Here is a 27,960-nt window from a genome sequence, read left to right as displayed (position 1 = left end):
GTTCCATTAGCCCGTTGTTCACCACTTTGCTGACGTTTTTCTAGAGGAGCGTCGCTTTCCTCTTTAGTTTGCGCCGGAGTAGTCGACAGCCCTCCCGCTCGGCTTATATTCGAAACCATTTGGTTAATTTCGGCAGTCTCCACTGTGCCTCCTTCCATAATTATAGCACTGTGTGGTACTGTCTGGAGTCCCGTCTCTGTTACAGGTGCCGCATCACTTTGTGAGTCTTCCTTTCCGTCTGCGCATTCCGATGTCTCGTCGGGTATTTCAGCCCTTGTTGCGTCTTTCACTTTGCGCTGGGGCGAGCATCGTTGACGATGATGATCGTCAGCAGCCAGTACTTGACTTGAAGAGAATAGTACCTCCCCCATTTACACCAGAAGCGCGAAGCACGTTTTCCACGGCCTGGATACAAAAGCTGCATGATCCCCTTCTACTGTCACAAGCCTTTAGTCACTTGCTGATGTATTTATGTTTGCCTCTCAACAAAGAAACTCAAAAAATCTTACTTACTTTCCATTGAATTTTTTCCTTATTTTCTGTAATTACCGCCCATGTGGTTTGATAAGCAGAAAAAATGAACGCAAGGTTAAGCATATCACTCTTGCACATTCATCAAGGAACACTATCAACGCTATTCATGAATTGCAGGCCTTCGAGTTGTATTTCGTCAAAATTGTTCTTCGGTTCTGCCCAGGCCTCGGTGGCAACAAATTTCTCCCCATACCTCGAGTTTTCGACGTCGTAGCGTCGAAATTCTTGCATTTCCTGAATTGGCGTCACTTCCCCTTTCCAACGAGACATCCCCCAATATGATCCCACGATTTTGCATTTTTCGTCAATTTTCCGACCCCGGTATCGTCAAAATTTTCTATTTTCTTCGGTTTTGGCCAGGGCTCGCCGGCCCCATATCTCACATTTCCGACATCGTAGCATCGAAATTCTTGCATTTCCTGAATCTGCGTCGCTTTCGTTTTCCAACGAGGCATCTGCCAATATAATCTCTCTTTCCTGGTTAGGACATAGCCACCTGATGCCTGAGGGGGTTCACATTCACCTAACCTCCATGGCCTATCTTGACTAAGGCAGAAATGCCTGTTTACAGGGGAAAACACACCAAGAAACAAAGATGCCATCGTGAAGTTGACCGCATCCCAATTCTCTTGATATGCTAGCATTTTCGGCATCAGATTTTCTGGTACCAGCACCTCTCCTAGAGTCTCCTCTAAATTCCTCCTTTCTTCCACAAATCTCCAACAGTGGAAAAATACATGCTCTGGATTCTCTGGGACTCCATCATAATTTGGCCAGTTGGGTGAGGTCTCCAATTTAAACCTGTGAAGGTATTGGAGATATCCTCCATGTCCCTTGAGAAACTGAGTGAGATTATAATTAATCTCACCGTGTCGTCTCTCCAACCACTCCTTGATGGCAGGAATGAGCATGTGTGTCCACCGACCCTTTCCCGAGCGTTCCCATCGCTCTTGCCATCTATTTATGGATCTCTCCCTCTCAGCGTTCTTCGTCTGCAATAAGGGAGAGATTGGCTTCGCATTGTATATATTCGCCATCCCTTCTGCCAAGATGTCAATAGGCATCATTCCAGAAATGACGAATACTGCATCATCTGAGACAGTCCTGAAGGCAGAGCATACCCTCAGAGCTGTCCTCCTGTAGACTGCATTCAATTTCCTAGTATTAACTGACATCCGCAACGCCTCGCTCCAAACTGGGGTCGCATAGAGCATGATTGAGGTCATCACACTGGTTATAAGCAACCTAGAGGTATGCCGTAGCCCTCCCACGTTCGGCATCATCCTCGCCAGGGCCATACTAGCAGTGGATGATTTATCACAAACATACTGTACGTGTTGCTTATAGCTGAGGTTCCTGTCTATCACGAGCCCCAAGTATTTGATGGTCGGCTTGGAAGTGATGATATGATTCTCGATTCTAACACAGGCGTAATTTCTCTTCCGGCGCTTCGTCATGAGGACCGCTTCTGTTTTTTCCTCCGCAAACGTCAGACCAGAGCTCTCTAACCAACATTTGACAACACTGATTGCCTCGCTTGAGTATAACTTCGCATCTTCGAGATGCTTTGCGACAACAACCAGTGCTATGTCGTCAGCGTAACCCACCACTGTGGCTTCCTCCGGAAGGGGAAGATTAAGTACATCGTTGTACATGATGTTCCACAGTAGTGGGCCCAATACGGAGCCCTGTGGGACACCCGCGGAAACAACGTACTCCTGGGATCCGTCATCGGTGTCATACCAAAGCCTCCGTTTTAGTAAATAGCTGTTGACAATAGCTGCAAAATAAGCGGAAATACAATCCTCGCCAGAGATTCCCGTATTAGGTTCCAATTGGCCGAATTGAAGACATTTCTCACATCCAGGGTCGTTACTATGCAATATTTGCTAGTACTGCCTTTTCCGTGGATTGCATCTTCGGCCAAGCCAGTAACCATTTTGATGGGACCAATGGTTGATCTGGCTTTACGGCACCCATACTGCCGATCTGAGAGACCTCCCTGGCTCTCAACAACCGGGAGTAATCTATTATAGATTACTCGCTCTAGCATTTTGCCCACAGACAAACAGGTCTGTAGGAGGTTGGCTTACCTGGAGGTTTGCCAGGCTTAGGCAGTAGCACCAACTTCTGTCGTTTCCATGATGCAGAAAATATCCCCTCGGACATGCGCGCTTCGAACAACTCAGCGAACATGTCCGGTCTGGATTTCACGGCAAGTTTAAGTCCAGACCCGGAGCTTTGTTATCTCCTAACTCCTAACTCGTAACTGGTGGCTGGTGATATTGGTGTCACATTCAGAGGTCGCTGGAAACTTTCTATGCCCTCCTCTTGCTGAGGAAATTACCCCTGGATAATTTTTAACAAGAGTGAAGGGCACGTGATTTGCGGAGATGATCGGCCTCTGAATCGCCCCATCACGATTCTGTAGGCCCTCCCTCACGGGTCTACGTCCGCTTCCGAACAGAGTTCTTTAAAGCTTTCCCTCTTGCTCCGTTGGATGGCGAGCTTGAGGGTTTTGCGGGCTTCCGTATAGGCGCGCTCTTTTTGCCCTTGGTCAATTCTGCCTACCGCTCTCTGAGCCGCTCTTCTGGCTCGGCGACAGGCTGATCGAAGGTTGACCAGTTCAGTATTCCACCAGTAGTTTGGTCTTCTATAGGGGAATGAGCACATCCTAGGCATGGACGCGTCACATGCTTTGACGATGCATTGGGCCACATGGACAGCTCTTTCCCTAGAGGCGCCTGGTCTAACCGCACCTCTATGGAGGTCTGCTCATCCAGAGGTTTAGCAGACCAGCCTGACATCTTTCTCGGTTTCAGGCATGATGGTCTTATGCCCGGTGACTCCACCCATAGCCCAAAGAAGATTGCCTGGTGATCGCTGTGGGTGTAGTCGTTGCTGACGCACCAAGACATACCACGTGACAGTGCAGGGCTGACAAAAGTTAGGTCTACGATTAAGGCGGACCCCCCTTTCTGAAAGGTGTTTACATATCCTTCGTTGACCAGAATGATGTCTGTCTGTCTGTCTGTCCGTCACACGCATTTTGCTCGGTTTTTTACTGCGACGAATAAAAGTATCTTAGCTCGTGTTTGTTACAACTCCGTTGGAAAATGGATCCAGTAGGTATAAAGTTATTTTATTTTGTGTTATGCATAAGATTGTAATGTTGTTGTGTAGTCAATGTTTCCCGCACTTACTTTATTTGTTTATATTGTACAAGCACGAATCCATATTCACCCAAATCTGCTTCTTTTCTCCTCTCTATTAACTGTAAACTTCTATCAACATCAACCCCTAGATAAATAAGAAATGAAATAAATAAAAAAAAAGATAAAAAGTGCATGTCACTCTAATGGTTACAATCAAGATCGTACCGCATGCGTTCTGGATTGCATTCACTATTAACCGTTTCTAATATTGGCAAAAAGGATTTGTTTTTCAAAATTTTTCAATACACTGACGTTTTATAAATTAGATAAAAATTCTAAAATTAAGATTTTTCTACTCAAATCTAAACGAAAAAAAAACTAATTTTAAAAGCATTTCTATACTCTCAGTTGATTTTCTAACAAAACCATAATACTTTCATCATTTCTACTTCCAATTCTAAACTACAAATACATTGAAACCATTCAAATTGGTTATACTATATTTGAATTTTACTTGTTTCCGTTACAACCGACATTCAATTCGAACCAAAAACGTATCCACCTTCCAATTAATACACCAATTAAAATATATTTGAAAGTTTTTTGAACATTTGAACATTTGAAGGGACACCGCCAAATTTTTGACATTCACTAGTACAGAGAGAAAATATATTTAGTAACGAATGTATATTATCCTTGATTAGTTGAAAAGATTTTTTTTTTTTTTGGTAAATCTACGAGATTACGAATATTTGATTTTATTGTAATTTTTGAAAACAGTTTTTTGTTGCTTCTAATGAACATAGTGCCAGCGTAGTTTGGAGGATTTTTGACGGGAAAATAATTCATTTCTTATCATTGTTAGAGGATTTTCACTGTTCGCTTTTTGTCAATCATTCATAATGTAAGTTCACTACATTCAAAAGGCTCTACCGCGTCCTGCCAGGAGGTGGGGCGTCTCCTATTTAAAAATCTCGAATTCGAGAACATCAGATGCTGAAAGAAAGGCGTGGACTCGGAGTCTCTGCCTGAGTGGTTCCAGCATTGATACTGAGCAGGTTTTTCAAGGTAACTCAGAGTAAAGATACTCCAATGACGTGCTTTCCTATTTAAGAATGGTTCTCCCTTGAGAGGAGGTTACAGATCAGTGCTATTTCAGAGGTTCACCCTTACTTCCAAAATCTGAACTTCAACTAGACACACTTCATAGATATATACTTCCACCAAACCATTCGCCGGAAAAGTTAAATTAAATTAAATCTAGCTTAACTTCAATTTTCGAATGGGGGCCTGTCAGGCCCTGCTCCTTTGCGTTTTCCATATCCTCTTACTTTACCCTTAGCTTCCGAGTCTACAGACATGAACTCAAAAATTTAGCACCGCTTCGCTGGCCACAAACGCAAACCTACATCCATAAACTGAGGACTGAACCCTTGCGACGCCTCAGGGGCTTTATTACTGTCACCATGTTCATTTGTAAAAAGATACATTTTACGTTCATAAATGATCCATATGTAATTATTCAGTTACGTTTCATTTTCTTTTCAAGATACATTATAACTTTTTTATTGCATTACATACTAACATAAATATATATAAAAACTATTGCATTATATATATATACCTACCCAAAAATATATAGCATTCTTGGCATGTACCTATTTGGCGGTAAGTTTTGTAAATTTATGGACGAATCCGGGCAAGAAAGGGAATGTACTTGCCCCGAGATTATCAGCAAACACCCACAATGTGAATGTGATCGTAAACACTTCAACAACATTTTATGGGCCACAGTAACAGTTTTTCAAGTAAGCAAGAATTAAACGAATAGCATTGAAAAGAGATTTATACATACAAAAAGGATATATTTCATTTATTGTATATCATTTACTTTACTACCCCCCGAAGTCTGTGTATTTGTTTCCATTTAATTTTGTATTCTATGCAGCTGGTAACTGGTCCATGACCATCTTTTTGATATTTTATACTCACCCTTATTATAATACTATGAATACTATGAAGTCTACATGTTTTTGGTTCACAACTATCAGCTGTCTGGGAGGGTGTAATATTTTTCTATTTATTCTTCCGTGTTTCTTTCTATATGTCCTTTTCATTTATTATATATTTCAGCGAAGAAGTGATCATTATAAGTATCTTTTATAGTAAGTATAAAAGCTTTATACCGATTGACAGCTATCACGTTAAAGGTCTTGATTAATACCTTAACGGAAGAAGCAGGTCCTAGTTTTCTTCACTGGAAATAAAGGGAAGGAGTGGGAGGAATAACGAAGGTCAATGAGTTCACACTTAATTGGGCCCTTGACTTAATAAATCAAAATAAAGTTCTGTAGTGTGTAATGAACTATGGTGAATGAGGGTGGTCAAACAACTATCCTGAGCGGCCGAAGACGACCTAGAGCGAAGAGCTATCCCAAGACCTACAAGAAATTGGCTAAGTAACCGTGAAGGTCTGATCGCAAGTACTGAAGCTCTATCAAAATGCTCGGTTCTTCCACACCTCTCTGCTAGCCAGGCTCGGGAATCTGGGGGGTTCTTTGAGCGCTTCGATCCCTCACGTGTCATCTTTACATACCGATACGTGAGTCTAAAAATAAACAAACGAACAAGGGAATTCGCGATGGCTTAAGGATTTAAACCAGAACGCGAACTAATCCTCGAACAAAAAGAGGAGTGTCGCGATCGAGGGAGGAGGGGATCAATGAGGCACGGCCCCTGAGGTTCCCTCTCTTTCACGACATTCACAAGGAGGACGAGAAAAAAGGAAGTATTCAAGCAAAAGTTTTGAAATGCTAATGCCATTACAACCATCGATAATGCAAATAAAATATATGTAAATTCAAAGAAGCAACAAGAAGAGAAAATGGAATGGTCAATTCTTAAAAGAGAAATCCATTAAAAAATATAAATAATAAATAAATAAATAAATGGTAAAATGGTAAATGGTAAAATGGTAAATTATTATTTAAATGAATTTAATTGAATGGAATTTAAATAATAAACATAAAGATAATAACTTGAAAATGAATAATAAATAATAAAATTAAATGAATAAATAAGTTAAAATAAGAAAATTAAAAAATTATAATATAAATATAAAATGAATAATAAAAATAAAAGGGGTGTTGACATTTATGTTTATTTCTACAGATAAGAATAGAAGTTAGGCAAAGTAAAAATTTATTATATCAGGTAATTTCTCGGTTTATTCTAACGATGTACCGGACCGAAATTGGCAGGATGGACGATACTGATTCAATATTGGCGCAAATTCAAGGCCTGGGTTGTAAAAAGATTGGTTTTCGTGTGAATTCCCCGGGGGAAAAATAACAAACACTGCGGGGAAACGCGGTCATTGTTCTGATGAACAACGAGAACTGACGTTCACTGAGCACTGCGGTCACAATACCAAAGAAAATTCCTTAATTTTCTTGAAATTCTGTGCATACACGCGCTACTCAATTACCGTACCGAGCGATAAGATTCCCAAGTTATTGAGTGAGTTCGAAGTCGTTTCAATAATTAATACAATATCTACAGCCGGCCAATGAGACAGTCCGGGCAAGTAGTTCGAAAATAGTATTTCTTCGGAATCGTGACTCCGTTGCGACAAACTCCCATTCTCCTTCCAATTGTAATACCCCCAGAAATCAGAAAGCTCAACGTCACAAAGGATGATGACCTAAATGCTGCTTAGCAATCCGAAGTAAATATCTGCTTTTACCGAATTTTAGCGTTTTCCATCCATCCGGACAATGTTCACCGAATCCCACCAATATGTCGTGAAGTTATCTAAAAGAAATACGAGATAATTATGAAATAGAAACAAAAAAATGTGCCCGAAATGACAACCTATCAATGATATCTCGCCATTTCGATCCACTTGCTTCAATTCCAAGTGTGATTTCTCGCGGTCAAAATCCTGCTTTTCGTTTGTCGGCACAAAGAACAGCACAACTGTCGACTTACACTCATTTCTTGCAAGTTAAAAATCTAAGTCTAAAATGATCTCTGCCCATCAGCCGTCCTTCGATCAGCCGGTCCCGCTAAACCTGACCAGCAACATACGCAGTAACGCTGACGGATTCGGCGGATTATTCCCCTATGTCACGATCAATTTGCTCGAACGCATTCAATAATGCGGCGAACTTCAAGGCAATTGCACACTGTAGAATGCATTATTTGATCAAATTAATCCCGAAAAAGACGAATCAAATCCCGTTCCCGGCCAGAACCCTTGGGTACTACAAGTGTCCACGGCTCCGCATCAAATCCATAATTTCGTCCACTTTGCCCTGTGACGAACTAACCAGAGATTTATTTGCTGATACCCATTATTTTTTTCGTTTTCCACTATTTGTCCTCTCTTAGTTGTCCATTATCCTCTTTTCAATTTCCCAATCCCATCCAGACATTGCCTTCCTTTGAAATATAAGTGATCATTTTAATTTTCTTTTCACTATTTTATTCACAAAACTCTTTCACCTTTTAAACTTCCTGAAACTCTAATTTTCAAATATTTCAAAAATTAATCTTTAACTTTTTTGTTGTTGTTGTCACCGTATACCTGATGTGGCGGCACAGCGGAGACAAGAGCCACCGGCTCTGGCAATGACTGTACTTTGTTGCTTATTTTTGTTTGCAAATATTTATATATAAAAATATGCACTTAATACAATTGTGGAGTAAATATTTGTTAATGATCTGCGTTTTATGACGCTTTGATCACGTCGAAAGCAGGGATCCCCACTCGGATCGTTTTCTGGGTGGCTGCGATGGTTTTTGTTGCATTGTCGTAGGGTGATTACAATCCTTTCTTTTCTTCTTTCTGAATCTCCGGTGGCAGTCAGGGTGCCCCCTTTTGGCAATTCGTTGGGGTGGCTCCGCCAAATGAAAGGGCAATTTGCGCTCGCAGACGTCACAACGGACGACGAAGAGACCATCGCGTTATTCGCGGACGTGTTGGAAGATGTCTCCTACGACCGGCAAAAGGAGTATGAGCTGCTCCTTTTGCCGGTCGACTGTCAGTGAGAGAGGAAGCTAAGCTGAATCACTCGCTGATCGCTGATCGAACTGACGCTGGGCGACCGTACCCCCACGCCACGTGGTTTTAGATATGAGGCTCTGGTGGCAGCGGCTCCCGGAGAGTACCCGCGCAATCTTGAAATCGCTAGATGTGCTGTCCCCCACGAGGTGTACGCGCGTCCTGTGCTCGCGGAAGTGGCTAGAGACACGCGTCGGGAGGTCGAAGACCTTAGATCAGTGGTGATCACACTTGCGGACGCAGTCTCCAAACTGACGGCGACTGTAGCTAATTTGCGTTCGATAGGTAAATCTCGATCGCAATAACGGTCGACGTCAGTACCACGCGCAGTACCACGTCGTCTTATAATTTTCGACCCTCTGAGCAAACGCTGCTTTCTGATCGACCTGGGCGAAAAGATGTCGGTTCGCTCCATACCACGTCCAAACACCTTAATACCGCAAAACTTGCGACTGGGTGAGCGAATTCCTCTCCCATCCGCACTTACGGCTACAGACAAGTAGACGTGAGTCTCGGATTGTGCCGAACGTTTTCGTGGCATCCCCATTTTAGACGCAGACTATCTATGTCACTATGCGCTGTTGATGGATCTGCAGAATAAAGCCTTAATAGACCTCGTAACCTCTTTAAAGTCATTAAGAAAAATTTCCACCTCCGCAAACGTCCATTGTTTTCGCACCCCTACTACTGAAAGTAATTTTTCCCAGCTGGCTAATCAACACTACCGGCTCCCTGATCTTCTCAAAGATATGTCCCCTACCGCCCCAGCAGCTAGCTCTTGCAAAGAACAATTCGAAGATCTCATGGAACAGGGTATTTGTACGGTCCCTAAGCCAAACGGCTAATGGAGGCTTTGAGAAGAATATGTCTGAATGCTCAGACGATTCCCGACCAACACCCTATTCCACTCATTCATGGCTTTGCGCATTCATTGACAAACTGACCTAACTCAGATCGAGTAGGTGACGTGAAACCTTGGGCTACATATCAATGAAGGCAAAACGAAATATATGGTGGCAACGTTAGTATCAAAAACTAAACAACTATCTCCACCAAAGCTCTTACTGTGCAAGACTATGATCTTGCCAGTCCTCATGTCTTCCTCGCATTCGAGAGAAGAATCTTCCGAAGACTGTTTGGCCACTACATGAGGATGAACGATTCAGTAGAATTTGTGAACCTTGGCGTCTGACGAGGAGGGGGCTCCTCATTTTACTATCCAACGAGTTTGATCCAGACTGGGCTGACAGTTATTGCCACCCCTTTCTCTTACTCTTTTGGTGGTTGCTCTCTGTCCTATCCGAACTCTATCCTCGACCTGGGTGTAACCTTCAACGATAAACTCCGTGTTGATAGCCACTAGTTCGATATCATCAACCGTGATTTTTTTTTTGATTTTGATTTCACCTCGGTCCAATCCTCTATAATTCTTTTTAACTCCCTCGTAAGAAGTATTGTTCCGTGATTTGGCCCCCTTCCGTAATTGTGATTATCTTGCTCTACAGAAGATACAGCGCAAATTCACTCGCTCACTCTTCTTTAGGATGAACCTCCCCATATTGACTATCCCGCCCGGCTCCGTACCTTTCGTCTCCCTTACCGCCAACAATGTAGAATCTTCCTCGATCTTTGCACCCTCTTCAAACTCCCTACCGGCTTAATGGAATGCTCCGCCTCTGCTGATATCGTTCTTCGTAACCCGTCATACAGTACGCATAACCCTGACATTTTCGGTGTGCTCTTCGCGGAGTTCGAACGTCTATTTCCACTCCCCTTTCCCGAGACTATGTCGCAGTTATAATGCACCGCAGCTTAGTCCCGTGGACTCCTTTTCGCACTTTAGTGTTAAGTGTAAACTACGATCTTTGCTTTTTCCCCCCTTCTGAGGGTGATATGTAATTGAATTTTGTTATTCTGTTTCTTGTCCGTTTAATAAATAATTAAATAAATAAGCGCTGCGCAGGAGCATTCATATCTTTTTGCTTTAATGAGGACTTCCCCACAGCTTCCGCCACGTAATTTTATTCCAACTAAGAGAACCTGCAAGGCCCAAAATAGAGATACCGTGAAGCTGTGGAACCATGGACTAGTAAGCTTTTAGCGGTTAAATCGAGTATCCGTTGAAGGAGAGCAGAACAATGAGATCAATATGGTACCCATTCCTCACCAGAAAACTTAATTACTGGTGGGACAGTAGGCTAGCATTCATTGGGGTCGTCATCGAAACGAATAATTGTCCAAATGACAGCAAGTAAAACTGATAGGATGGTAAGAGGAAACTTAAGGAAACTTCAAGTTAGTTGTATAGTGAAATGAGAGAAACTCTTGAAAGAAGTCTGCTCAAAGATGAATATAAGTTTTTGGGAGGTCTCCAAAGGAAACGATATGAGGAATACGTGCACTAAACAGCTCATTGTCATTGCCATTAGAGATTTGGGAGACATTCTTAGCAACCGGAGTAATCAGAAAAAGCCATTAGGTATTTGCAGTAGCATATGGGACAAGAACGCCTCCTGACAAGCAAACCTAATAAGACTCTCAAGCTCGCGGGAAGCGTTGACTAACTTGTACGAAGTATGCATTGCAGAGGAAATTTTATCCTTGCGGAATTGGCAGAAATTTGTGTTGGTACCTGAAGACGGTAAACTTTTAAATAAGCCACTCTCTTGCTGTCCCAAATACTTTGAAGCACTCAAAGCCACGTCTCGCTTCGTTTTGTTTCATTGCTTGCTATATCAAGAAGAACCCCAATAGTGTAGAGGTAAGTTCACTTGACTACCACCAAATGACTTGTGGTTCCATCTTACTAGAGACGCGTTTTTGAAATTTTCCTCATTTCCCCATTCTTCTCTCTTATTTGGTCAACTCATACCAGATCAAACAACCCTTTTCGAATATGCATCAAAGCTTCGACAACTTGGTAACAAACCAGGTGCACCAATATTGGGAACGGGTAAACGTATGATCTGGAACTACATATTCACTGGAGGCCGACAACCTCATCATCATCAACGGTGCAACAACCGGTATCCGGTCTAGGCCTGCCTTAATAAGGGATTCCAGGCACATCAGTTTTGCGCCGAGGGCCCCCAATTCGATATTCCTAAAAGCTGTCTGGCGTCCTTACTTACGCCATCGCTCCACCTCAGGCAGAGTCTGCCTTGTCTTCTCTTTCCACCATAGATATTGCCCTTATAGACTTTCCAGGCTGGATCCTCCTTCATACGGATGAAATGACCCGCTCACCGCGATCTGTTGAGCCGGATTTTATCCACAACCGGACGGTCATGGTATCGCGCATAGATTTCGCCGTTATGTAGGCTACGGAATCGTCCATCCTCATGTAGGGGCAAACATTTTTCGGAGGATTCTTCTCTCGAAGAGTCAAGAGTTCGCAATTTTTCTTGTTAAAAACCCAAGTCTCCGAGGAATACATGAAGACTGGCAAGATCATTGTCTTGTACATTAAGAGCTTTGATCCTATGGTGAGACGTTTCCAGCAAAACAGTCTTTGTAAGCTGAAATAGGCTCTGTTGACTGACAACAACCGTGCGCGGATTTCATCATCGTAGCTGTTATCGGTTGTGATTTTCGACCTTATTCTTCCCGTTTGAGAAGTGCGGTTTGATGTTGTTGATTTGTTCATTGGTTGGCTTTTGGTGCTGACGTTGCCATCATATACTTTGTCTTGCCTTCATTGATGAGTAGCCCAAGATCTGGCGCCGCCTACTTGATCTGGATGAAGGCAGTTTGTACGTCTCAGGTCGTTCTTCCCATGATGTCGATATCGTCAGCATAGGCCAGTAGTTGGATGGCTTTAAAGAATGTCATATCCCTTGCATTTATCTCAGCATCACGGATCACTTTCTCCAGGGCCAGGTTAAAGAGGACGCGTGATAGAGCATCCCCTGGTCGTAGATCGTTGTTGAAGTCGAATGGTCTTGAAAGTGATCCTGCTACTTTTATCTGGCCTCGCATATTGGACAGGGTCAGCCTAGTCAGCCTTATCAATTTCGTCGGGATATCGAATTCTCTCATGGCCCAGCACAGTTTTACCCTGGCTAGGCTATCATAAAGTCGATGAAAAGATGGTGCAACTGGTGTCCACATTACAGCAGTTTTTCCATCGCTTGCCGCAGAGACAAAATCTGATCTATTGCTGATTTGCCTGGAGTGAAGCCTCTTTCGTATGGACCAATGATGTTTTGGGCTATCCGGCCTAGCAAGATAGCGGAGAGTATCTTATAAATGGTACTCAGCAACGTGATACCTATATAATTGCTGCACTGTGTGATATCTCCTTTTTGATATATGAGACAGATAATGCCTCTTTGCCACTCGTCAAGCATTGATCCGCTGTCCCATACCTTGCGCACTTGGTGTAACTGGTCGCCTTCATATTTAACAAATTCGGCTGTAATTCCATCGGCTCCTGGCGAGTTATGATTTTTAAGCCGATGAATTACACGGATTGTTTCTTTTATACTTGGTGGAGGTAGTATTTTTCCGCCGTCTTCATTTAGCGGAATCTCCAACTTGCCGATGTTCTGGTTGTTCAGTAGTTCATCAAAGTACTCAACCAATCGCTCCAATATGCCCATTCTGTCGAAAATCAGATTTCCTTCTTTGTCTCGGCAGGATGAGCATCCAGGTGTATAAGGTTTCATCTTGCTGACTTATTGGTAAAACTTCCGCGCCTGGTGCGCTTGCTCCTTATACTTTTCGAGTTGACAGACCTGTTGGTTCTCCCAAGCTTTTTTTTCCGTCTGTGAAGTCACTTCTCCACTCGCCATAGTTCATGATAAGTCTTTGCGCGTGCCCGCATCCTTTGAGAATGCAACATTACTCGTTATGCAGATAACTTACATTCATCGTCGAACCAGTCGTTCCCATTCTTTGAGTAAGTATTGTGAAATTCTCCTATCGTCCATCTAGATTATATCGGCTAGGCCTTATGGATTACTTCGGAGCTGATAGTGGCTTATACCTTCTTCATATAAAAGGGGAAATCCATGTTGTATCTGATATGCCATCGGCTGCATGAGCTCACTGTATTTAAAATCCACCTCACATGAGGCTATTTCTGCTGCTATTTATTCTTTATCAATGATCATTGCAATCCTTCAAAATGTCAAATGGTCTACACGTTTTGTAAAAAAAGATCCCTCAACGGTTTTTGAAATTTCCTGAATTTTTTTTCACTTAGTTGCGGACCAATTGGAAAGAACCTTTCTTTCACTATTTCTTGCCCACGGATCCCTCAGTTCTGGGTTAGACCCCAAGTTTTTACAAAAATAGACGACGGTTTCGTCCAGGACAGAGGCAACTCATCAGATGCTGCCTCACCTCTGCCCTGGGAGCAGATCGACCGAAGTGGTTAGTAGGTGTTGTTTGTCTCCTTATGGTGGTCTTTTGATAGTATCCTCTTCCTTAACAAAACAATATATAGTTATTTTCAGAAAAATTAAGTTTGTTAATTTATCTGGATCTAGGATTACAATTAGGTTCCTTTGTAAATATAAAAATCATTTTATTAGAAAAATTGGTACGACAAGAAAGGACTATAATGATCACTTCTTCGCCCAATACATGTCTACTACACAAAAATATGCTTCACACTCAATGTAAGCTGTTTATAAGATACAAAGCTTTTATGTACCTAAAGATAAGAAAACAATCTAAATAATTTAAATTCACATAAATACAAGCAAACTTCCTCGAGGAAAAGACAATATTTTTCAAATAGATATTCAAATAATTTCCCAAACATTTTCTAGGTAAACAAAGCAAATACTCGTACATACGCTCTCATACTTGCAATCAATATCATTTAGGACTAAATAACATAAACAATCTTCCAAAATATAACATTGAATTCAGTCAATTGGTCAGTTCTAGATAGCTCACAATTAGACAGAGCCGCATGCAAAAGAAGTTCAACATCCAACCATCTAAGTAGCTTCCAATTCCAATCTTCTGCATTCGCAAAATGAATCCATAATTGTACAAATGTTTCACCCACTCCATTCTTAGCTATTTACAAATAGAATTTAAATCCAACTTGGCTAATTTTCCCCACAATTACTTTATCCACTACGAGATTTGCTTGCTAGATTGGTTCCTTAGAGAAGTTTTCTAGCGTTCAAGACCACAATTTCCTTATCTACAATCTTTTTTGCACGATAAAGCAAGTTTGAGAGTTCCCGAGTTAGAAACTCTATTTTTTCTTGATACTTACTATAATACTAATAATAATTATCTACTAAATATTATACTATATATAGCCAGTAAGGCGTAGACCAATATCCTAGAAAGAGAGTAGTAGATATCGTAGTTTTGAAAATGGACCAAGAACCGCAGGCTACCTATTAATGAGTCACTTTTCTAGATACTGACCCAAGAAGATTGGAATGTAGTTCTGTTCAACGGAATGGAGAAGACCAGTCATTGGGCCGCCTTGTACTTCGTCGCCCTCATGACTTTCGGTAACTATGTTCTGTTCAACCTGTTGGTTGCTATCCTTGTTGAAGGTTTCAGTTCAGAGGTAAATCTTTTTCAGTTTCTTCAAAATAGGTCGAAGCAATGCTGGTTCTGTTTTTCAGAGAAATGAAAGGAGAGAACGTGAACAACGGGAGCTAGTGAAAAAGCTTCGCGAGGAAAATATGGTTGAAAACTTCAGTGATATTATGTACGAAGAATCGCGGAGCGGCTCGGATTCCTCGTCAACGAATGAAAGTTACTATGACGTTAAGAACAAATGGCATAGTGCGGAGGAGCTAAGAAAGGTATCTGTAGATATATTTCAAACAATACATATCTGATAACAACGGAAATTGATTTCAGATTGAGGAAGCAAATCAGTCAAAAACGGAACCCAAATGTAATATCCAAAAGCAACGATTGCTGCAGCCGAATTTAGACTATAACATAAATGAGCTCACCCCGACTTCCGAGGCTCAAGGCAGTGCTAATAAAACTAGCGCCGATCGGGATTTTGCGAGAATCAATGAAGATGACAAAAAGATATTGAAAAAAGTAAGTTTTTGTAAATATAAAACTAAGGACTAAAGACTAAGGACTAAGGATCCTTTGGCGCTGGTAGATGAATTAGAAACTCTGAACTGCACACTTTTAGAATGCTATGAAGAGGCCTGCCCTGTTTCCCCAGGCCAGAGCGGCAAAATGGTTCCTTGGTGGAACCGGGAACTGCAAAAATTCAGGAAATCAACCAGGCGACTTCTGAACCTTGCTTGGAAAAGTAATAATAACGAAAACTGGTTAAATTTCAGGAACTCACAGCGTGAATATGAGAGGCTCGTTAGGTGTATGAAATAAGACCCCTCTAGAGCGTACTGTGAGCAAGAGAAACTTCAAGGTTGTGCAGAGTCCTTAAAAGGGATGAGTCGGCCAAGTTTAACTCTCTTAGAAAACAAGTTGGTACTTTCACGAGCTCCAGACTGGAGTCAGTGCAGAACCTCCTGGAAGAACACCATCCAAGAGAACGGCTGAAAGAAGTGGGAGGGGGAGAGTTGACAGTTCTTGCAACCCCTTCAACATGCAAGTGCTGCAAAGGGAACTGGAACACTGCGAAAGCGATTGTTACCTATGAAAAGGTGGGAGCTGCCATAATGTCCTTTGAACATTTCAAAGCACCTGGCATGGATTACATCTATCCAGCAATGCTAAAGGAGGGTGTGGAGCACTTAGAGCAACCTCTAAGAACAATTTTTCGGGAATGTCTTGCTCTGAGCTACGTGCCTTCCTCTTGGCAAAAGGTTAAGGTAGTCTTCATACCGAAACCTGGGAAAGATGACTATTCTAATCCAAAGAATTTCAAACAGATCAGCTTGACTTCATTCTTACTATAAGGTTCGGAGAGACTGGTTGAGCGTCACATTCGTGGGAACGCATTTAGGTCGCACCCACTTAATGAAAACCAACGTGCTTACCAGCGTGAAGAAGTCCTGTGAGTCTGTGAGTATTCGTGGACATTGAAGGGGCGTTCGATTGTGTGCCTTTTCGCATGCGCATGGTGGTAATGATTAATTAATTAATTAAGTGGATCCATGCTAGGATAACACAGAGATTGCTGTGCGCTGAGTTGGGTATCGATCGCTATCTGACAGAAGAACCAACGAAAGGTTGCCCCCAGCAGTACTGAATCAAGTTTTTACAATTCCTTCCGATTCTCGTGTCCCCATACATCTGTTTGGTAGAAGATATGAAGTTACCCTAAAGCATAGAGAGAGGGAAGTGGGAAGTCCCAGAGGAATGCGTGGCGGGATATACGGAAGTCTTCTACACCGATGGCTCAAAAACAAAACAAGACTCTGGAGACGGAGTCTACCTCTTGAATAAAAACGAGAAGTGGGCTCTTCTTTTCGACAATGTGCAACGGCTTTTCAAGACGAAGTTGATACGATCCTAAGGGTGGTAAACTGAGTGATTGACGAGAAGTTGAAGGGTAGGCGCATCGCAATCTGCAGTGACAATCAGGCTGCATTGAGGGCGTTGAGAAGTCCTTTGATCACCTGGAAAATCATTCAGGAATGCAGAAACCGTTTGAACTCTATCTCTAGATTCAATATGGTGGAATTTCTCTGGGTACCTGGTCACTGAGGCGTAGAGGAAAATGAAATCTCGGATGCTTTAGCAAAAGAGGGGTCAACCTCCCTCATACCGTGACCGGAACTAAAAATTGGAGTACCAGTAGCATTGGCTAAGGCTGTCTTCAAAAACTGGGAACAAGCTTCCCATGATGACAGGTGGCAGAGCCTAAATGCTAAGACACACCAAACTTATCGTGCCTGAACCGAACATGCGTACCGCAAAACTTATCCTGCCGAACAGCAGGAGGACTTGCATGAGTATTGTGGGCATTCTGACGAGCCATATTTTACTAGCTGGGCATATGTTCAGAATAGGAATTATTCAAGGTGATACGTGTCTCTTCTGTAATGAGGAAGCGGAATCCACGGAGCATTTCCTATATGAATGCCCCGCCTATGGACACATCAGGCATCAAATCTTTTGTGCCGATGTTCTCCAGTTGCGACGAGTAGCATCACATCCACTAACGGAAATCCTGCGATACGTTAACGAATCCGGGAAATTCCAGAGGGTGGCGACTACAAAGGGCCAACACGGCCTGTGTGCTCAGAAGCTATAGCTTCTCCACCACCACACAGCCACACACAGAAAAATATAAAAATAAATTTTGAGAAACTTTTAGTTAGTTATGTACGTTAAAATTTGGCGAAAAGGCGGCTGCTACTTATTAAGAATCTTGTCCATGAGACCATCTCCAGCGAAGTGTGACCTCTTTATTTCTGTTTTTGGGCGCTTCTATCATCAGATGGAAAAGCTTGACACCTTCAAACTTGGAAACTATAGCCTAAGTCCCCATATTTCTATTAGCCACTAAATTTAGCTATAGGAAGAGGTGCTACTTGAAGATGTGTGTGATATGTGAACATGTATTGATCAATCTGAGTTGGCTATTGCTTACAACGAGGGCAGCATTATACTGGGATACGTTGTCTTCCAAAGGTTCACTTAGTTGGAGGCTAACGCAAGCCCGACCCACGTTGGGCGCCATTTTAATAAAAGGGTTAAAGTTGATAACGATGATGATTATCCGAATTTACCAGAGTCAACTACGAAGGAGGAGTTACCCCTGAACGTAAAGGTGGCAGGCCTGAGTCAACTTTACCACCTTTCTTTAGGTCTTGGCATACCTCTCTGCTTTTGCTGAAACGAAAAAGACTTTCATTTCTGCGATCTCTGTTAGTTCACTTGCGACAAACATTCCCCAGAGTTTAGCCGCGGTCCCTGCGCAGCTACCTTAGCTTTTCTTTTCGGATAAAACAATGGATGACATTAAGAATCACTTGATTCGTCAAAGGCAGTCGCAACACGGACCCACGTTGAATCCCCAGGTGTGATAGCTAGGTATAAATCGCTACTCTGGAAACCGAGTACAATTAGCTCTATGGTGCCCTGTTTTGATGTCACAATTCTCAGAATCAATGCAGCTGGGGAAGGGAAGTAAAATCCGCTGGATTTCGATTTTCACATTATACCTGTAGAGTTGAAAAAAGATATCAAGCCTTACCTTTTAAAGTTTTGTTTTAAGATTGAAGGAATTCAGAGTCCACTACAACCGATTAACGGGAGAGAAACTTGCGCCCACTTTTTATTGATCCCCGGACCGCTTTTTTTCACTAAACACCCGACTTTTGAAAACTGAACTAGGCGGTTTTCATCTTTAATTTGATTCACGCCCATATAACGTTTGCGGTGTATATAATATAGGCATACTGTATATGGTAGCCATTTACTCCTTAGTGGGGTAAAGTGTATCAACCACACCCAGCCAGCATCCTTTGTGGTTACCTGAAATGCACTCCAGCTCCCCCAGGACTTCCCGAGACGCCGCATTCTTTCTCTACTGTTCCGTGCCAAATGCTCTTGAAGCGACCCACTCGTCGGCCATTTTGGGAGAGTGGATTAAAACGCATGGCGTAGCCAGCAATGCAATTGTCGCCTCTCCTTAATATGTGACCTAACCACTATCTTCCGCCTTGCGGTCATCCTGCGTACGAGTGCCAGGCGTGGATGCCGAACAAGTTCTTCTTTTGACATACCAACGTATCCCCCAGGCAGTTGCTGGCCAAGGGGGTCACTTTCCATGTGCTACCCCCATATAGCAGCACGAAGAGAACAGTAACACGAATGTAGCGTTGTTAATATAATACATCGGGCAATATACTGTCGTTGTCACCAACTGCAGAAACAACATTTCCTAGATTTAGTAGTTGTCCCCCAGACGTAGATCAACGTCTTCGATGCTCCGTCAATTAATGCAGCTAGGGAGATTGCGATGACCTTCGGACTAAGAGCCTTGGCTTTGTTGGTTTTTATCTCGAGTCCAACCCTTTTCGCCTCCCTTTCCAAATCTAGAGTCATTTGGCCAAGATTCATGACCCGGTGGGAGAGCAAACTGATGCCACCAGCGTAGTTGACGTGTCATAATTCATTGAACTCCTTCACATCCTCCGGAAAAGAGAGCTTCAAGAACATCACCGACAAAAAGACATAAGATAAGAGAAGAAATAATATCTGTGGCAAGATATGGCGGACTCCCCTCTCCACCGCAAATTCCCTTTAGATTTTGCGCCATCATATGTCGCTCCGAATTGTACGTCCTGCGTAGAGCACTCCAAATACACTCCATATTCAGGGTATCGACAACTTTCTCGAAATCGATGGAGAGCAGATCGAGCGAAAATCTAAGTCCCGTGCACTGTTCAAAAATGATCCGAAGGGTGTTGATGCGATCAATGCAAGAGAATTCGGAACGGAAACCAGCCTGCTTACTGTCCATCAACCTCTCGAGATGTTCTGTATTGCGTTTCAGGATTACTTGAGCTATTATTTTTGAAACGATAGGAAGCACACATTCCTGCAATTTGCACACTCAAAACGGTGGGAAAGGTCTCGAAGATTTGTAATAACTGCAGGTACAGCGATAAATAATTATGAGGGTACATCGTCGAGCCTCCCTCATCCCCAAATTATTTCTTTTCTGGCTGGAGGAACGTATATTACGGCGACTAGCCTTCCATCCACAAGCGCACGGTTAAGAACCTTAGTGAAGTGTTCTTTTCACGTCTTCAGGTGCTCATTGTGGATGAGAAGCCTTCGTCTCTGATCAGCGCAATTGAAAATTCTGTCTTGTCATGGCATACACTACGCTGAATTTCTCGGGATTTCGCTCGGTATCGGAGTTTGTCACTCGCAGCGGTTAATAGACCCTTCCATCGATCCGTTTCCACGATTCCACGGTCAACCAGATGTTATGACGCCCCTTTGGGACGTGACCTTTCAACCGTGAATCACCCGAGAAAAGAGCTTTTCCAATGGCAGCCCAATGCTCATCCATATTCTCAGGCGGGTTACTCAGTATATCTGCCGTCCGATCAGTAAGGTAGCGTCAAGCGACAGCTGGATTATATAAGCGGTCGATGTTGAACTTGTGGCGAACGAAACACGGTAGTGAACGCATGAGATGCTGATCCCTTTTAAGGCCGATTCAAGGGACAACTACTAAATCTACTGCTGGTCGCGAAGTGTTCGATCTGATTGTTTTTACAGTATCAACTCGATTGAAACCCAACTGACCTTTTGCCAGGCATTTTGCTCGAAAAGTGTGCCACCAGTGACGAGGCAGTGGAAGCTGCGAAAATCCACAAACCTCTCACCATTATCATTACGGTCCCTGAGACCGTGTTTGCTCATTATATGTCCCAGTAAGGTGTTATCAGAGCCCTCCTTGGCGTTCATATAACCCAGAAGGAATCTTATCTTATCTTATTTCACTTAGTCCCTAAAGATCCAGCTTATATCGTTGGAATTCTCGTTCGAGGTCCTGAAGGAGTGCATTTTGAGGACCCTCGATACCGTTATTGAGGACCGTGCGCACATTGTAGAAACCAATCTCAGTCGGTTTTCGATAGCGGAACGTCACAGACATGAGATCAATCCCTCTCCGACGCGTTGTTGGCGTTTCGATAGCAATAAAATTTCAAAATTTGCAGGTTGCTAGCCAAGAAATTTCTATCCCTTTCAGTAGCCTCTTAGGGCAAGCAGGGAATACTTTGCGTGTATTCTTAAGTGTCAACTCCCAAGGCTGTTGCTTGGATCTATATAAGAGAGTCAATAATATCTACGATCCCCTTTCTGTCAAGATGTTTCTAGGGCTGAGGAGAGGCAACGTCTCATAAGTTTGTTCTGTACTGGAAAAAAAACGCAAGCCCTCATTCCTATGGTCCGTTGTCAGGCTTTAGTATACCTAGGCAATTGCAAGAGAACAACGTGAGGGTATCGATCTCTTCTCTACTACTTCGTCAATGCTATGTCTAGTAACACGGTTCCCAATCCCGATTCTTTTTCCTCACAATATACATAGGTTTCTAACACTGCTTCTTGAGAAGGACCCCCACGGACTTTCTTCCCATTTCCTCCGTAGCTTCCACAGCGATCCTTTCCTGTTTGTTCCACCCCAAATCCGGCGGTTTTAATATAAGTGCACTAAAGCTAGTACCCCCTCAATTTAATGGCAGTGGTTTCCTGGCTGAAATCCTTTAGTTCGCTTTCGATCTTACAGGACTCCACTGTTATTAGCGCTGTATTTGACGCCCGTTGTTACCTAAATGAAGGCAAGTAGCTAGTCTTCCTCTTATGCTCCTGGTATTATTTCCTCTCCATGAACTGTCTATTTGCTATTGTTAAAATAGAATTCCTAATCAGTCGCACGAATATTCCGACAAAGGAATAAACCAAGACTCCCCCGGCCACCAAGGTAAAGCTTTTGAGTAAAACGGAGGTTGGATTAAGTCACCTATCCGAGGGTTCATTAAGCCTTCGGTGTATGCTTCTTTCAGCATCTTTTGCAGTTTCCAAAGACCACTACGAAAAGATCGTGTGAGGACTAGGCTCGCATCGCTCTGTTTCGTAACATGATCCATAGGGGTCGTTGTATTAAACGTATCCAACGGTTCCAATAGCCTATGATTGATGATTTTGGCAAAACAAATATCACAGATTAAAGCTTTGTGTCAGCAATGCTGGCAGAAGGGCCCTGCTTCTTCCATCGATGGACCGAGTTTGAGGTTTGATCGTCAGGTTCGAGGCTTGGTTTTATTCTTTTTAACTTTTAAGTTCAAGTTTGGTAAAGATGCCAAGATAAGCTGCCATGACTCTTGTTTTATGGGAGAAAGCACATTGATCTCGGCAAGGGCCCCTTTTTTCCCATATAAAAATTTCAGACTCATGACTCCCCACTTGTTTTCAGTTTTTTTACTTCTGCTGACGGAAAAGATTGGATGATGAAGCAGAACTGCTTTCCAAAGTGGTCAACTTGTTTCCTCTGATCGCTTGCTCCAACTATCGCCATCACCTACCTTTCTCATGAGCAAGAAATTTTTTATAAGCTGTCCCCTCCTCCTTCTCTTACCGTGAATACCTATCCAAATTCAACTTATTTTCACTAATCGTAGTTTTTATGATCCAAAATATGCCCTTATTCGATCCTAGCGTTTTTTTTAATTGTCTCAATTTAAATTTGCAATTGCTAAAGATTATCAAGTTTTGCTCTTTCATTTATTCTTCCAAATGTCTCTCTTAGACATATTCAATAAAGGAGAGACGATATGACAATTCAAAGACAGGAAACCTTCGATCTCCTTGTAATCCACCAATTATAATGACAACTGCCGCAACGCCACAAGACTCTCCCAATACGACACTTGAATCAGGAACAACTTTCAAAAACTGGAGCCAACAAAATCTTGATGGGATTGCCCTCAAGGAGCAAGTACTGAAGGTAAGAGTCGAAAGAACTCAACACAAGTTGATCCGGACTGAAATCGATTATAATATTTCTTGTAATATTTTATCAGAGCTTCAGTACACCATCCCTACTCAAACCGCCATCAACCTTGATCGGTCAAAGGATAGCCGACGAACGCTTGCCAACAATTGATATCAGCCCACCCTCCGCGGTGGGTTCACTGTTAGACTTGAAATCGGTCAATTCTAGTAATAATTACCTCAATACCATGAGCAGTACGAATTTAACCGAACGACTAGTCAGTAACGAAAGACACAAGGAAAACACAGATCCGCAGGCGGAACCCAATTCCATGATGACTAGAAGTTCTAGCTTCAAACGATTCCGAAGGACGAGTTCAAAAAAGAGCAAGAAAGTAACTGATACGGAAGATGAACCGGTGATCCTAAACAACGATCGCGACTGGTCAAAAACAAACAATAGTGTATCACGCACTAGCTCGTTCCTTCAACCTGCGAACAGGATTCAAAATGACACCCGTGATGCCAACGTGCTGACTCCTCGGAATTCGATTAGAAGGAGTTCAACTATTGGCAGACGAGCTTCGTGCATCTACAACAACACCCAATTCTACCACAATCTGAACCGACAAACCTCCATCAAAAACTACAGGATGTCGAGGCGAATGTCATCCATTGAACTGGCGTTCGAGAAAGCCTCAAACATGAACATAAACAATATTGAAAACCGGAATTCCTTGGCTCTTAGAAGTTCCAAAATCGATCTAGATAAATGGCAAAAATCTCTATCGAATTTAAATATTCCTGAAAGTCAGCCACCAGCAGCGACACAGCCAGCACCACTTCAGGAATCTACTCAAATAGGACGAAGTAATAGCCAACAACAGCAAACGGAACACGTGACGAAGCTTAAAATCCTTATTGAGTTGCTGAAGCCTACGCACTTTATACAAGAGCGTGAGGACTATTCGCTATATTTGTTTCCTGAAGATAATCGGTGAGTCTATAGAAACCTCATCCCTATTGGATCACAGATCATAAAAATCCTTATCATTATCACGAATTAACTTTCTCAAAATTATTTTTAATCCTTTTTCATAGGTTTCGTCATGCCTGCATTTGGTTCGTCAATCAAAAATGGTTTGACAATGCAGTTCTGCTGTTCATAGCCCTCAATTGTATTACGCTAGCCATGGAAAGACCCAATATACCGCCCACTAGTTCAGAACGGTTTTTCCTTGCGACAGCCAATTATATTTTTACTGTCGTCTTCACAGTGGAGATGTTTGTTAAGGTGAGAATCATCTAAGGATCAAGTAGGAGGTCCTAGCTACTTATGTGCTTGCATATTTTTGAATTCATTGTTTCAGGTGGTGGCGGCAGGGATGTTTTATGGACAAGACGCTTATTTCACATCAGGTTGGAATATTATGGATGGATCACTAGTGACAGTCTCGATTATTGATCTCCTTATGTCACTAGTGAGTGAGTCAAGTCCTAGGATATTTGGAATATTGAGGGTAAGTACTTGGTTCTTTCAAATGCGTACAGCTTTTGAACTTACTTCTCCGACATATCGCGCGTTTTTGAATGCTGTCAGACAAACCATTCTCGAACACATTATTTACCTTGTCAAACTGCATTATTAACTTTATATATAATGAGCACTTGTACGAAAAACCTTCGTTTATTACTGAGCTAGGTAAAGAGTGCATAAGAGAAGCCAAGATCATTGCATGGACAGAGTTCTCGACAAACGTGAGTTTTAAGTAAGGGACATGAAAGTCAAAGCTGAATTACTCGCGTGAGAAGGTGAGATTGAGAGATTAGAGAGAGCCGCAGCTCCAAGCACTCCAACCTTTCATCATGCCCATTGCACACAATACTTCAATACTTTTGGGTTTGAAGATTGAGGGATCCTAAGTCCTCATCTACTTGATGTCGGACCGAACCAAATGGGGAGCAATTTTTTTTGGTCCACGGACCGCTCGTTTGGTCTTAATACCCAAGCTTCAAAAAATAAATAGCGAAGACGGCTTCACTGTTTATATAATGGATCATTTAACATCTATGAACCGCTTTGGTAACGCTACTCCTAGGGCAGAGGTGAGGCAGCATGTGACTGGTTACCTCTGCCCTGGTACGAAGCCGTGAAGCCGTCTTCGCTTTTATTTTTTTAAGCTTGGATGCTAACCCCTAACTGAGGGTCCGTGGATCAAAAAAAGAGAAATTAAGTTGCTCCCCATTTGGTATGGTTCGACGTCAAGTGGAAACGGATTTAGGATCCCTCAATCCTCAAATAAAATGCAGTGAGTTCGTGCAGGAATTCAAATTTCCCATTCACCCTTCAGGACAAACTGCACATTGGGTAGCCTGATATCAAATGGTAGCTCTGGTCCCACCGTTATGAAACCGGACCTTTGGCGAACCTTTTATCAGTCAGTGTCCAAGCACCAACAACAGGAATATTTTTCTAGTACTGATAACGCTACATAACTTTGGAAACAGATTCGAATATTGCGACCCTACCATCTCGGGCCAGTTCCATATTCGGGATCCCCAACAATACCGCTGCATCCGATCCGTCTGCCATAACTGGCCCTTCTGTGAAGATTATTATTGCTGCAATCCCAAAAGACTCTCTTTTGGGGATAAGTACGGAATATATCTCCTGAAACACAAATCTGGAAATATGCTCAGCAGACATCAGAACTACCTCAGAAATTTACAGGTGACAGATGACCGCATGATCGTACCTGATCCTTAATTGGGAAAATTTTTTAAAATTCTTGTGCAAGCTTTGGAATTTTAGGAGATTCGTGGAGGCGATAATAAGTTATCGACGAAGATGACAAAGAAGGTCGACTCCCTGCAATCAACGACTGGGTCGATATTGATCGATGCAAATTCTAGTTCTTTCAGAGCCTAATTTAGCCTCTCATACCATTGACACCTTGCCTGATACAACCCGTCAAAAACCTTGACAAGCCTGGAGACCTTGTTGTAACGGGCTAGGTCTATGACATTCTCGTCCCATTCGTACATATCGTTCTTACCCTTTCTCGCTCCATGAGGTAATCGAGTACTTTTCTGAATAATTTGGGTGTATCTATGTGTATAGTCGATCATGCTCTCATTGATTTAGGCTGTCATAAGGTCTAGTTTATGAAAATACATGTCAAATTCGACCAAAGGTGCAATTTAAATAAATTCAAGCGCTCAAAGGGCGCCTAGATCTATCCCCGACAACGGACGAATCTACCTGTCGAGCTTTGGCAGCCCCTTCAGTCTTGAATTTTTTCCTGAGGGCAGTGGATGCGACCCACTGATTTTGCGCTATAGAAGAACGCTCAAAATAGTTCGGTCTAAACATTGGGTGGGAATATATATACATATCCTATTACGTGACATTTTTAACAAGGTCTTCGAAGAAATTTCGGTTATACTCAAAGTTTTACAGGAATTTAACATCACTAGAAATAATGATCATCTTTGACATTCAGATTGAGTTAGCCTTGCCCTTGAACCATGAACCGGTCCTTTAGGATTCTTAGGTCAAATTTTCTTTTTTTAGATGACGTGTTGGACATACCTTAAAGTTGATGGTTTGAACATGTCCGAAGTTCAGAACTCCCGGTCTGCATTTCATGAAAAGTTCATGTGTTCCAAACTGGCAACCACACTCTGGTTTCTGACGTAGTTTGCAGTCGTGAAGGAAGGAAAGATGCTGATGGAGCTCTTCAAGGTAAAATATCTCAATGCCTGTCCGTATCTATCCTGGAGTCTAGAACAAGCTGATTGTCTATAACCATTTCGGGAAAAGTACTTAGTGATCGTTGTCAAAAACCAACTTAATCTTTTTTCGTCTTTCACTTTCAAAGGTGGTAATCCTTTTATATTTCATCCTAGATAGCAGTTTTTGGGGAACCTGACTTCCCCGACATACTTTCTTTTGAACGGAAAAAGCGACGCATCCTTGTAGAGATGATCCGATGGGAGTTTTAGAAAATAGCGTTCCTTGAATCCACCCTTCTTTGTTGATGAGAGCGGACGAAGCTGTCTCGCAGTCACTTATATGCATTCTTTCGATCCTTATTCCTAAGTTTTCCCCAGAACCACTCGTAAAGTCAGCTTGCTTAGAAACACGCGCCCCCCAACATTGCGAATTCACTACTTAACAAATTGTTGTGTTACGTACTGCAAAGCAGTCACCTTCCAAGTATAGTGGCTTCTGTGCCCAATTGAGTGTTCTGAGCGATATTTTCTTTAGCCGTACTAACCAGGAGTGTATTGCCATAAAGTCCACCTCGAAGGCATTTGCCATCCATACGGGCAATCCACCGATTCTCCATTGATATGCATACTGATTTCCTGGAGGCCCTTGTTAGTATAGTGCTGTTGAGCAATCTTGGCGAATCTACTTCCTAAAATGAGTGTCCTTATTCTAGCAAATTTGAGGTGTTATTCCTCCTGATGGGTATTAACCATTGCGCGAGTGTTTAGTTTAGTTTACCGGGGCGAGCCGCAGCTCCGAGCACTCAGGCCATTATTAGGCCCATTGTATTATCCCCGTAAATCGCCTATTCAATGACTTCCCGCCTACGGTATTCGCAGGCTTTAACGAATCTGAGAACATTCTCCAGAGGCAGAGAGTGTGCAGATTCTTCATTGAAGAAAACCTTGCCAAGGTGTCTTCGTCTGAGATCTGAGGATGCCGGGCAGCTGCATAAAAAGTGCAGGGTCGTTTCCTCCTCCTCCTCACATTGGCTGCACATAGCCGAAACCACCACCCCAATCTTTTCCATACGGGGGTTTTCATGTCCCACTTATTAA

At 42.6% G+C, this 27,960-nt stretch overlaps 1 protein-coding gene across 4 annotated transcripts in view; it reads left to right on the top strand.

Annotated features, from left to right (window-relative positions):
- Positions 1 to 27,960, top strand: part of LOC119653747 (voltage-dependent T-type calcium channel subunit alpha-1G) — a 254,747-nt gene that overhangs the window by 214,771 nt on the left and 12,016 nt on the right. For 2 of the 4 annotated variants that reach the window (XM_038058675.1, XM_038058673.1), the window contains exons 15-22: positions 5,332 to 5,497; positions 15,143 to 15,298; positions 15,357 to 15,539; positions 15,598 to 15,789; positions 22,943 to 23,140; positions 23,217 to 24,124; positions 24,229 to 24,421; positions 24,498 to 24,647. In XM_038058675.1, the coding sequence (XP_037914603.1) occupies positions 5,332 to 5,497; positions 15,143 to 15,298; positions 15,357 to 15,539; positions 15,598 to 15,789; positions 22,943 to 23,140; positions 23,217 to 24,124; positions 24,229 to 24,421; positions 24,498 to 24,647 (2,146 nt within the window). The remainder of the gene's footprint in view (positions 1 to 5,331; positions 5,498 to 15,142; positions 15,299 to 15,356; positions 15,540 to 15,597; positions 15,790 to 22,942; positions 23,141 to 23,216; positions 24,125 to 24,228; positions 24,422 to 24,497; positions 24,648 to 27,960) is intronic. The other 2 variants (XM_038058676.1, XM_038058674.1) reach the window with 1 other exon arrangement.

The sequence above is a fragment of the Hermetia illucens genome, chromosome 4 (genome assembly GCF_905115235.1).
Source record: "Hermetia illucens chromosome 4, iHerIll2.2.curated.20191125, whole genome shotgun sequence".
Lineage (NCBI taxonomy): Eukaryota > Metazoa > Arthropoda > Insecta > Diptera > Stratiomyidae > Hermetia > Hermetia illucens.
This window is presented reverse-complemented; position numbering and strand designations above follow the sequence as displayed.